General features: G+C 34.2%; 1 protein-coding gene across 3 annotated transcripts in view; it reads right to left on the reverse strand.

The window, feature by feature from the left end:
- Positions 1 to 8106: 8106 nt before the first annotated feature.
- Positions 8107 to 13311, reverse strand: part of LOC121870606 (protein zer-1 homolog) — a 70323-nt gene continuing 65118 nt past the window's right edge. For all 3 annotated transcript variants that reach the window (XM_042372441.1, XM_042372442.1, XM_042372443.1), the window contains exon 13: positions 8107 to 10847. In XM_042372441.1, the coding sequence (XP_042228375.1) occupies positions 10806 to 10847 (42 nt within the window). In that variant the 3' untranslated portion in view covers positions 8107 to 10805. The remainder of the gene's footprint in view (positions 10848 to 13311) is intronic.

The following is a 13311-nucleotide window of genomic DNA, read 5'->3' on the forward strand; positions in this document are numbered from 1 at the left end:
CCTGGGTATCGGACTGGTAATTTTACCGGGCAATACAGTACTTGGTAAATTAAGGTTGTATGTAAAGGTGATTGTGATTGGTGAATCTACTTTCAGCTATACAGTAATATCTCCATTAGCTGGACTCCCTCAAACCCGGAACTCTCCGATAGCCAGAATTGAAATTTTCTCGGAAAATCGTTCCTAAAGCCGGAATTTTCCGGAAAATTCCGGCTTTAGGAACGATTTTCCGAGGGGCACATTAACTGGAAAATTCTGAGAACATTTTCCCTGTACCCGGAAAATTCCGGTGATGGTGGATTTTTATTCCGGGTTTGAGAGATGAAAATCAGGAGCATTTTAAAAAAAAAATGAGAAAATTTTCTGGTACCCGGAAAATTCCTAGGATGGGGGTATATTTTTCCGGATTCCAGAGATAATGTAATGTGCAATTTTTGGAACTTCCAAGAATACTTTCCGTTACCTGGAAAATTCTGGGATGAAGGATTTTTTTCTGGCTTTGAGAGAGTCGTCTTGTTACCTGGAAATCCCTCATTCCCGGAAGTGCTCTGCACCAATTGTTCAAATTAACGGGGATATCACTGTCGGGCTAAATATTAAACAATCCAAAGGTAGAAATTTTATAATAATAATAACTATACAGCGTTACTGTACAGGTATTTAAGATCCTGAGAAATTTTCAAATGTTCGTATATTTGCTTAAATAATGAAGAAAATTTGATCTGAGAATCTTGTGGCAGCCCTTGTTGTAGGTGAGTTGCCAATTCATTAATATAATTTTTTCATTATTTAAGCAAATACATTATACAAACATTTAGAAACTTCTCATGTTCTTAAATAACAATGAATAGTTTTTTATTATGAGATTTCTACCTTTGGATTGTTTAATATTTATCCTGACAGTGATACAACCTTAATAGGTCCACCAATCACAATCAACTTAACTTTACCAAGTATTGCCAGGTAAAATTGCCAGTACGAGACCCAGGGTGGGGTTGCTTTGGCTGACTGCACTTGTTGAACTGTAAAGTCTTCCAAAATTAATTTTGTATTTACATGTTTATTCGTAATTTAAGTTTTCTTATTAATATACAGTACAGTACAGTACAGTACAGTACAGTATTTATAAAATGTAGGGATAGTAAAAAATAGTATAACTTATGTGATCTCCCGGGGTCATTTCTATATTTAGAGTTAAATACAGCTTTAGCTCATAACTGGAGGTGGTGACAAAGGTTCAATAAATTCACAATTAGTGTAAATGACAGTTATGGTTATATATGACACACAGCAACTCTTGAGCCTAAGTACAAGATGAGTGAAATTCTTCTTCCGTGATATACTGTACGTACAGAGAATGTGCAGTTTTATTTGGCCATCTTAGGACCATATTACGAGCACATAATTAAGAGCCACATGAACAACTGCTATTACAGAGAAATTTAATAGCATAATACTCTATGACACCAAAGCTGTATTTCTGTACAAGTGTAAATCACGTCAACAATGTGGTAAAGGTAAAACATTAATTCACACCCTCAACAACTGGCATTTCTATCAGTCATGGTAAACATATTGGATTGAAATTTCCACTCTAAAGGTGCACAGTACACACTTACAGTATAACTTTTCATATCAAAGAGGTTAACTTCCTCGACAGTGTGATAGCTAATTAGAACTGAGGGTGGTAATGACCGGCAGCTTCTGGGAACTCCACTGTTATGGTAATGGTCTGGATAATTGGGTCATACCTAATTACTGTATCTTTGTAGTTTCAGTGTTATATATATTTAGATAAATGTAAAACTTTTCTATTTCCTTCATTCCTGCACGGCTGATTTCTGAAAACTTGAGGAAAGAACTCACTCTTAAACCGACAGGATGTTAGATCACTGTGGGTGTTATGAGGAAGTATGTGATGAGAAGATAATAGATTATTTATCAAACTTCTTGGATGCTGCTTTTGTTTTAATAACCACTAACAAATTGTTATCAATAAACAATATTGACAAATTTTGAATTGGGTCCCTACTGAAAGATGCAATACTGTACTGAATTCCAATATAATGGTATTTTTCCTTTTAATTAGTGCCAAGATACAAGAACTGATGAGTCAAAGGTACTAAGACAGTTACAGATATCTTGCCCAACAATTACTATATGTATTAAACATAACAGAATTTCTGGAGATGTCTGATGGTTACTTCAGTAGAACAAAGTACACCAGCCACTTTAAGCTTTACACCCATGGTTAATTAACTGAATTCACTAGTCCCAGATGCGGCAAAGTGATTTTTGTATATTTTTTACAATAAGATGGAAATACTGTATACATACCTATTTAACAAGTTATATATATAAAAAAAAATCATTGCATTTTCACTTACCTGTGACATAGAGCAATGGGCATATGATGTTACTTGCATTATACAGTACAGTAAAGCCTCGAATGACGATGGTAATGTGTCCTCCAATATTGCAGTGTAGGGTGAATCATCGTATTGCGAATCATTAATTACCATTAAAATAAAGCAATAATAATGAGATGCATTCCCAAGTGTGACCTTTTCATATCTTTTGTGTGGCTTTTTACCCTCTTTTCCCCCCAAAACAATACAATTAATGAAAATTGCAAACTATATTCTTTATATAATGTTTCTGAATGCACCTTATACAATATAAATGAATAATAATATGGTCACACAAGAGGAGATGGGACGCCATTGTTTTCGATTGTGTTTACAGCAGGGAGTCCGGGACGATAGTTCTACACGAGAAAATAAGACCCTGGTTGTAGATGTAGTAAAATTAATGTAAAAAAATGAACATATATGCTTTAAGTAATGTTATTTAATGTTAATAAATGAAATAATAGAAGTAGCTAACCACTAATGGCAAAGAAAAACAAAAAAAAGAGATGAATTGGGAACGCCAACATATACGTGCGCATTTAAGGATACCGCGTCATTTATCATTTGTAAGAATATGTACAAAAGATTCATTATTGTTTATTACTGAATATGTATTTGATTGAATTAATCTTTATATATGCGAAATGAACAATACAATTTATTAATAATACGTAGAATATTAAAACACACAAGAGGATAAGAGTCGGCATTGTTGTCAGTGTTTACACCCATAATATCAGTTATCCACCTGAAACTAAAGAAAATTAGACCCTGGTTGATGTTGTATTAAATTAATGTAAAAAATATATGTATATTTTAATTAATGTTATTTAATGTACAGTAGAAGTAACCACTGATATTAAAGAAAAAAGTGAGACATAGTGGAACGCCAATGTATACTACGTGCGAACTCAAGGAAACACAGTCATTTATCTTAAGAATATGTACAAAAGAATCATTATTGTTTATTACTGAATATGTACAGTATTTGATTGAATTAATGTTTATATACAGTGAACCCTCACTTTACGCGGTCAATTGAACCCATGGAGGCCCACGTAAGTAAAGTGAACAACATAACATATGGGATTAAATGAAATAGAGACCGGCTGACCCCCAAACTCCACTTTTTCCGACACAATACCTATGTTCTAGTAAAAATAACATCTTAATTTTATGATGGTACATGCACACAATTAATATTTATGAGAAACAGAGAAATACAGTCGCCAAGTTAATGTCCATTCAAATAATGGACTCAACTCCCTCCCCATCTTCTCACACTTGCTGGCTCTTCCCTCTCTGAGAAATGTTTGGGGGAAAACCACTAGATTTTAAGGTATAGTAATAAATAGTACCTCAAACTAAAGTTAGGATAATATAATTGACATTGCTGGATTCCTTGTAAGACCAGGAATATTTTGAATATAAATGTCATATATTTTGCACAAAAGATAACATATTTACTCAGAGTAAACAAAATACTTACATTAGATCTAAAATTTGTATGTCTAATGCAAAATCTATGATGTTTACATTCAAAATGATCATCAAATTGTAAGAATTCCAGCAATGTAAATTATATTCTGGCCAGGTAATTTGTATGAATTTTATGAGCTAAAACAAATATCTTCAGTTAATAATAAAAAAAAATATTCTTCAGACACTATCTGTCAATCAAAACACCCCACCTTGCCTCCACCCCTCTTCCCACCACGCCAGCTGGGTCGGTCGGTCCCTCCCTCCCCCCCACCCTCCCTCCCTACCAGAGAAATGTTTGGGAGAAACCAGAATATTTACCTTTTTAGTAATAAATAATACCTCAGACTAAAGTTAGGATAATATAGTTCACATTGCAGGATTCCTTGCAAGACCAGGAATATTTTGAATACAGTATACACGTCATATATTTTGCACAAAATATAACATATTTGCTCAGAGTAAACAAAATACTTACATTAGATCTAAAATTTGTATGTCTAATGCAAAATCTATGATGTTTATATTCAAAATGATCAACAAATTGTAAGAATTCCAGCAATGTAAATTATATTCTGGCCCGGTAATTTGTATGAATTTTATGAGCTAAAACAAATATCTTCAATAAATAAACAAAATATACTGACCCAAATACTATCTGTCAATCAAAATACCCCACCTCCCCCCCTCTTCCCACCTGCTCCCTGGGTCCCTCCCTCCCTCCCTACCCCACACCCCCACCTTCCCTCCCTACCAGAGAAATGATTGGGTTATAACAGTATATTTACATTTTTAGTAATAAATAATACCTCAGACTAAAGTTAGGATAATATAATTGACATTGCTGGATTCCTTGCAAGACCAGGAATATTTTGAATATACACGTCATATATTTTGCACAAAAGATAACATATTTGCTCTGAGTAAACAAAATACTTGCATTAGATCTAAAATTTGTATGTCTAATGCAAAATCTATGATGCTTATATTCAAAATGATCATCAAATTGTAAGAATTCCAGCAATGTAAATTATATTCTGGCCGGGTAATTTGTATGAATTTTATGAGCTAAATAAAAAAATTATACTTCACCCGCGTATATGAGTAGATGCACCGCGTAAAGTGGGAATTCCGGTTCTGGCAGGGTACCGTGTAAATGTAGAAACGCGTAAAGTGAAACCGCGTAAAGCGAGGGTTCACTGTATGTGAAATGAACAATGCAATTCATTAATAATACATAGAATATTAATACACATGAGGAGACAAGACGGCGTTGTTTTCGTGAGTGACGATTGTTCTACAAAAGAAACTGAAGAAAATAAGACCCTGGTTGTAGCTGTAGTGAACTTAATTTAAAAAAATTGAATACCTGTATGTATGTTTTAAGTAATGTTATTTAATGTTAATAAATGGAAGACTAGAAGTAGCTAACCACTAATGGTAAAGAAATAAAGCGAGACAATTAGGAATGCCAATGTACAGTGGGGTATGCTATAACGAATCTAATTGGTTCTAGAACCTTGTTCGTTATAGCAATCGTTTGTTATAGGATTAATCCGTTCCAGGCCCCCAAATACAACCACTTAACACTGAAAAATATAATATAAAATTGTAAAAATTGTAAAAAAGTGCGTAAATATGCATCTAAACCCCTGAGATAAAGAATATCATTAACATTTGTAATAATAAAACAATAAATTAGAAAAAAAAAAAAATAAATAAATTATGTTCGTTGTAGGAGTTTCGTTCGTTATAGTATTCTCAATTTTATAGGTAAAACCGTTCGTTATAGGAATATTCGTAGTAGGATCCGTTCGTTATAGCATACCCCACTGTATGTACAGTAAGTGCATACACCTGAAAACATATCGTCATTTCTCTACATATGAATATGAAAGCAACACTTATTTATTGTTTATATATGTTTTAAATAATATTTACGAATGTAAAACAAAAATTCTACTCACCAGTGGTGGTAAAGTCTAAAACATAAGGACAGCCAATGAATATTGTGTGAGTTTTTACTCAGATGACGCAGTCATCCGGTTCAACTCTGGCTGAAGCTGAAGGTTCAACTCTGGCTGAAGCTGAAGGTTCAACTCTGGCTGAAGCTGTAGCTTTCCATAAAGCTGTTGCTGAAACTGTTACTAAACCTGAAGTTGATGTTGAAGCTGCTTATGATGCTGAATTTGATGGTGTTGCTGAAGTTGATGGTTCAGGCCTTCGAATAATAAAGCTGTCGAAAGAACCTTGCACAGCTGCTTTCTTTTCTCATTATACATCTTCATGTAGAGGTCATTTGCATTTATTTAAATTTTAATGCTTTGTTCTGTTAATGGATCCACTTCAGAAAATATGTTCATTGCTTGCTCCATACAATATCCACAGACCTCTCACCTTTTTCATATCGTTTTAATACATCTAGTTTCTCGGCTAAGCTTATACACTTTCTATTAGCTTTTGAAACAACACTACCATCACTTGCTCATGTTGAATAGGGATGCAAAACTGCTGTAAGAAACCTGAGAAATTTTTTCTCTTGTTCCTGTTCAGATGCGTGAAAACAAAGGGACCGCCAAGCTCCGACTGTTGTTTACTGGCGATGCGCATTACCACTCATTAGCTAAGCAGCTTCTTTGAGCAAGGTGCTCTTCATTTTTTTGACAGCAATTTTTAAATCTTTTTTATAATACATATTGGGATTTAATTATTATTAATATGAAAATGTAATTTTATTGTATTTTTATTGTATTTTGGTCGTAAATACAAATGAAATAAGGACATAAATTGAATCGGGTTCTAAATTAACTAGGGTCTTAAATATGAAAAGTTGTTGGTCGAACCGTTGTTATCGGAGGCTTTACTGTATTTACTTGTGTTAAGTCAGGAGTGAGACTGCCATGCTGTATGTTTCCACCTCTGCCTATTTATTTTGTTGCTAGTTTTGATATTTCACTAAACTTACTTTCAGAACTGTCTTCCAATTAAAATTATTCTGAAAGCAGCTCCTTTTTATTCTCTAGCTTCAATAGAAAGAAGAATATTACCGATATGAAAGTTGGTAACACATTTGGGCCACCAACCCCTGAGCTAGATGACACACATCCTTTCTCTACAGCTTCACAGAACATGTCTTATTACAGTATCTGGTAACTCTACAGGTTACCTGAGAAATGACTGGCTGCCATATTGGACTGATAGAAAGAAGGTAAATTTTAAATATGGAAAAATGTTCGTGGATAACCTTAGTTGGGGCATAGTAGGTCTCTGCATCCAAACATAAGGTTAAAACAGACTGAACATTAAACTAGTCCAACTGGCAGTAGTGAATCACTACCAGTGGTTCCTCATCAGAAATTGACCAGGAATTAGGAAAAACACAAAGGTATGTCTCATAGGTTGACTCTTAGTATTGTAATGGTGTTTAAGCAATATATACTATAAAACTTCAATAAGCAGACTGTTTGGCTCAAGTTCTGAATAAGCTTTGTATATATTCTTTTCATTAATCATTAACTCAGTCTTACTAGAGAAGTAAAATACGTATAAACATTTTCAAGAAAATTATATGTGTTACTGCTCCCCGTGTCTGTTCACAGTTATAATAACTATTATTACCCCTTATCTGGCCCGCCAGAGACATAACCTGTTTTTACATGACTGTTAATTAATTATTTATAGATTTGATTATCCATTAGTCATCTGGAAATGTTACCATGTGATTAATCGGGAGTCTCCTATACATTCGCTGTCACCTCCCTCAGACTTTACTCATATACCTGTACTCCATATACTTTGTCGTGTGTCTAAATTGGATATTACATTTTTATCTTCACTCTTATGTTCTGAGTGATGTTCACGTTTTGGATACAGTATATACAGTACAGTAGTACTAAAATTCACATAAAAGTATGTCATCTGCTGATACTGAACCAATGCAAGTTAGCGGTCCAAGCTCTCAAAACCTTGGCTGATTTTTTACGACCTAAAATTTCATTGCAAAGAGTTTATATGTCCAGCTAAATTATACTGTATATCTTAAGATAAATATTATTACCTTTGTAAACTTTCAGAGGTACAGTATTAATAGTTTTCACTTAATCCAGTAATAGTGATATCTGTTACTGCTGTAATGACTGTACACTATTCAAGAATTTGTTAATGAACACCAAGCAAATGTGAAGGGAGAGACATTATAAGTCTTTTATACAAGAAAGAATCTAATAAATTTTATGTAAAAGTTTAGCAGCATCATACACATTACATAATGTTATAGAACAAAATGATACAGAGAAGGTGGTGGTGATGGTACAGCAATAATGCATGTATCTCTCACAACTGTGTCATGGGTTTGAGTTCTGGCCAGGGACAGATGTGGGAAGGGTGTTATCCAGTGTGACACAACCAAACATCACAGGATTCCTCCTGTATTAACACTGGACAATTAAATTCATAACAAAGTAACAAACAACAGACCAACAGGCCAAATGGCTATTAAGTTGATAAGTAGTAAAATGATAAATAACAAAATTAAATTAAAAGCCCTTGTAATGATTAATATTGATGATATTCTTCAGGGTTTAATAGGATGATGGGATCAAAGATAATTTCATTGTACAGTATTCAAATTTAACTATTTTTTGAGAATTATAAAATTAAGTGGGTCATTCTGCATTATAAAAAGGTCTAAATATACAATTCAGATAATTTTTATAATGACAACAGAAAACCAGTGAGAACTACACATTTAAAAAGATTTACATATTGCCAAAATCCTTCATTTCTTGGTGTTAGATCCTTTGTAACAATATACTTCAGCTTGATAGTCAAAAGAATACAGTACTGTTCCTTCATGAACTTCTAATAAAAACCTGAAGACCTTTGTAATAATGAATGTGTTCACAATATTCTTGTAGAGTTAGAATAAGTTATATTGCACCACAGCAACAGAGGTAGTTGATAAAAAAACGATAGCATATTTACACAAATATCACTGCAAGAGCTTGTAACCAATTTATCAGGGAGAATCTTTATCCAGAAGTGAAGAGCATGGTGACCAGTCCTGCAGACACTATGGCAAACAATACATTGCAGAGTTAGGTATAGTTATTTGATAAAACTCAAGACTTACAATTGTAATCAAAGTAGCCTACCAACCAGTTAAAGCTGCCCCTGTAAGAAATCAGTTTTGTCTGCATAATACACTCAAAATTACAGATGTAGATAAAATATGATGTAAAGGATAGCATTATAATGTCAGTGTAATGAAGCAAAAAGTTATAAAATAAAGGGAGATGATGATGACTTTGATTCTCTCATTCTTTAACCAACATAACAGTACAGTATACCCAAGGTAGACACACAAGGTATATATATATATACCCAAGGTAGACACACAAGGTATATATATATATACCCAAGGTAGACACACAAGGTATATACGGGTAACTAAATACTTCAGCACTAATTTATATAAAATTTAGTAAATCCCACATTAGGAGTGATTTGCATAGCATTTTCTTGATACCAAATCTGAATAAAATACTGTACTAGCAAATGAATGTGATTTTCTTATTAATGCTATTGACCTCCAGAGCAAGTCATAAAAATTACAGTAGTGTTGTATACAGTATCTCATAAATCATGGAACAAAATTTTTCTTTATATTGTAGAGCCAAAACAATCGGTATAAATTGTTTGGGTCATCAACTGTCAAAGCATCTGGTGGGATAATTTATTTACATGTTTTTTAATTCATTTAATAATTCCAGATTAACAAGTAAAAAAGAAAAAAAAATGAAACAAAGAAACTGTGGTTAATCTGAAATTGCAAGCCTTTTAAAATAAATGAGTAAAACAACCTATCCGTACATTTCTTGAACATATAAAAAATCTCACTATTCTACACTTCTGAAAAAGGATTTCATAAATTTATAATATCAATAGTGTAAGCTTCCCAGTAACATGGGATTTGCTGACAAAATAGCTTTTGTTACCCTGAAAACTTGATATTATTGTACTGTCTTAACTAGTTTTCATAGAAATTAAATTGTCAAATCGTGCGGTAAAACATCATTCTAGAACATCAGTACAGTATTCCTCTCTTCCGTTAGCTGGCAAATAATCATGTATAGGTTGTATACGTCTTAAGCTACTGAGAGGAAGAAAAATAAAACAGAATAAATAAACAATGACTCCAGAATGGCTCAACTTCTAAAGCTTATTCTCACCCATAATTTATTTTAATCTGTACGAGTTATACAATATGAAACTGGTGATTTGGCTAAATATGAATTTGGTGCTTAGCACTATCTTGTAAATTTAAACAATTATATCATCTAAAATATATTGAGAGCTCATCTGGGCTTGGGGTGATGAAAAGCCAAGGGTATAGGGTTGGTTGCAGATATTTTAACAGAATCAGTTGGAACTAGCCAGTGTTTACTGTGCTGTAACTCTATCTTCATCTGCTATATAAAAGGATACAATGCAGGAGATAAAAGAGTATCAAGTTATATATTCTGAAAACTTACTTAATACAAGACAATCTGACAGTTTATGCTCATAGTCCTGTGCCCAAAAAAATCTAAATGCCATTCTGACAATGGGGTACAAAATTAGAACAAAAATTATTTTAGGAAAGCTCAAAACTTCAACTAAAATTTTGGATAACAACCGTGTTAATTACATGTCTGCCAACAACACCTGAAGTTGACATGGGTAAAATAACATGTAGAAGACATCCTCACCCTACAGCATCTCAACTATTCATGTCGTTTTTATTGAAATTTCCCCGAGAACATCTACTACCAATCTCATGCTAACTACCAAATGAAGGACAAGTATCACACACAAGCATGTTGCAGGAGGATCCTCATTATTTCTGCACAATGACATCATACTCATCAAATATTATCAGTCCGAATCGTAATCCATGTGTTCGAGGGAACCGTATTCCTGTAAGAAAAACAGAAACACTGTATCAATTTTTACATCTTTTTACCTGTATACTGTATATGGCTTTGAACATGACATATCGCCTCCCCCCAAAGCAGTTAATATTGATTTACCAAATCATTGTTTTCCAACAATGACATATGACCTGATAGTGTTGAATGTACAGTAAGTAATATCTACTTTAGCCGGAATCCCTGAAACCCGGAACTCTCTGAAAGTGGTAATTGAAATTTTCTCAGAAAATTGTTCCCAATGCGGCAATTTTCCGGAAAATTCCGCGTTTGGGAAAGATATCCCGAGAGGCACATTTTCTGGAAAATTCTGATAAAATTTTCCCAGTACAGTACCTTGAAAATTTCGAGGATGGGGGGAGTTTTTGTCCTGGATATGAAAGAAGAAAATCAGGTGCATTTTCCGGAAATTCCGATAAAAATTTTCCGGTTCCCGGAAAATACCGGGGAAGGGGAATATTTTTCTAGGTTCGAGAGAAAATGTAATGCACAATTACTGGAACTTCTGAGAATATTTTTCCGTTTTCAGGAAAATTCCGGGAATGAGGGATTTTTTCCCAGCTCTGAGAGATGAAATAATGCATTACGTATTCTGGAATTTCAGAGAACATTTTTCCATTACCCGGAAAATTATAGGGACGATGGATTTTTTCTGGCTTTGAGAGAGTCGTCTCGTTACCCAGAAATCTCTCGGTCCCTCCCGGAAGTGCTCTGCACCGATTGTTCCGGCTAACGAAGATATCACATAGTATGTATTCTTCATGTTTTGCTAGTATCAACCAGGGTATACTATCCATACTTGGATTGCCAGTGTTCACATCAGACACAAAGACGAACTTAGGTGTTGCACAAGAATGTGTAGTCACGGTGTACTGATAACCATGTTCATCTCGCAAAGTCAAAATAAAAAATTATGAAAGCATCTAGTACGGTGAAATTTTCACCTCGGGAAAACATGGGAAAATTGTACAGTAGCTAGGAGCACCAGGGCAAGGGTTCTAGAAAGGTTGGAACAAGGTGACATTACTTTGATGATGAAGTTGAAAATAAGAGAAATTATTGGAGAGTTATTCTGTCAAGTTGAAAATGGAATAAGTTAACTGACCATTAACCTTTAACTGGCAGCTAAGGATTCCCTACTTGGCCCCCATATGTGCAAATAATGGAATGCATGGAACATGAAACATCCAAGGATGATGGCTGCCATCCCAACAGCAAACTTCCACTGATGCTGGCCACCATAATTACAATTAAGTACAGGTAATTAACTTCCACTGATGATAGCCATTCCCCAATTATGTAACTGTATATTTTCAGCCTTCAGGCTGCCAAGCTCTTTCAATAACCCGTTAATTATTATTATTATTATTATTATTATTATTACAGCTAACTTAAACTGATGATGGCCAAAGTGAGACAGGACCTACACCTATAAGAACATAAGAATGGAGGAAACTGCAGTGGGCCTATTGGCCCATATTGGGCAGTCCCATTTACACCCAACCCCTATTGCCCATACAGGCATCCCCCGCGTTACGGAAGCCCGGGTTACGGAATTTCGCTCTTACGGAATTTGTAAATTATGACCAATAATTTCGCGTTACGGCCCGTAAATCCGCCCTTACGGAAATTGGGGTAAATTTTAACAAACACAAGGCCTCACACATGCCAATCAGACTGACAGACTTGACAATTTTTACCAACCATAAAGACAGTTGAAGCTTTAAACATCACTCACAATAGATCTTGAATATTCCAACTGTAATCAGAAATACCTAAGTTGCCTCAACAATTGCAACCTCAGTTGCAATATCAAATTCTGTGTCACTACTAAAAAATAATAGTCCCTGGTGCACTCTTAAGATTAAGAGAAAACGGACGACTCAGGCGGCCTTGAAGTGAGAGAAAACGGACTCCTATGACGGGGCACTCAAATAAACATACACATAGCTGTATAATGCAATATTATGCAATATTAACCCCTAAATCGGTTAATTTGGACAATCGGCTAAAACGGACACCCTTCCCCCCCTATTAGTCCGTTTTAACGAGGGTCGACTGTATATATACAGTGGGGTATGCTATAACGAACGGATCCTACTACGAATATTCCTATAACGAAAGGTTTTACCTATAAAATTGAGAATGCTATAACGAACGAAATTCCTACAACGAACATTATTTAAAATATTTTTTTTTTTTTTTACTAATTTATTGTTTTTTTATTACAAGTATTAATGATATTCTTTATTTCAGGGGTTTAGATGCATATTTATGCACTTTTTACAATTTTATATTATATTTTTCAGTGCTAAGTGGTTGTGTTTGGGAGCCTGGAACGGATTAATCCTATAACGAATGAATGCTATAACGAACAAGGTTCTAGAACCAATTAGATTCGTTAAAGCATACCCCACTGTATGTATGTATATATATATATATATATATATATA

This window comes from Homarus americanus, unplaced genomic scaffold (genome assembly GCF_018991925.1).
Source record: "Homarus americanus isolate GMGI-L3 unplaced genomic scaffold, GMGI_Hamer_2.0 scaffold56333, whole genome shotgun sequence".
In the NCBI taxonomy this organism is placed as follows: Eukaryota; Metazoa; Arthropoda; class Malacostraca; order Decapoda; family Nephropidae; genus Homarus; species Homarus americanus.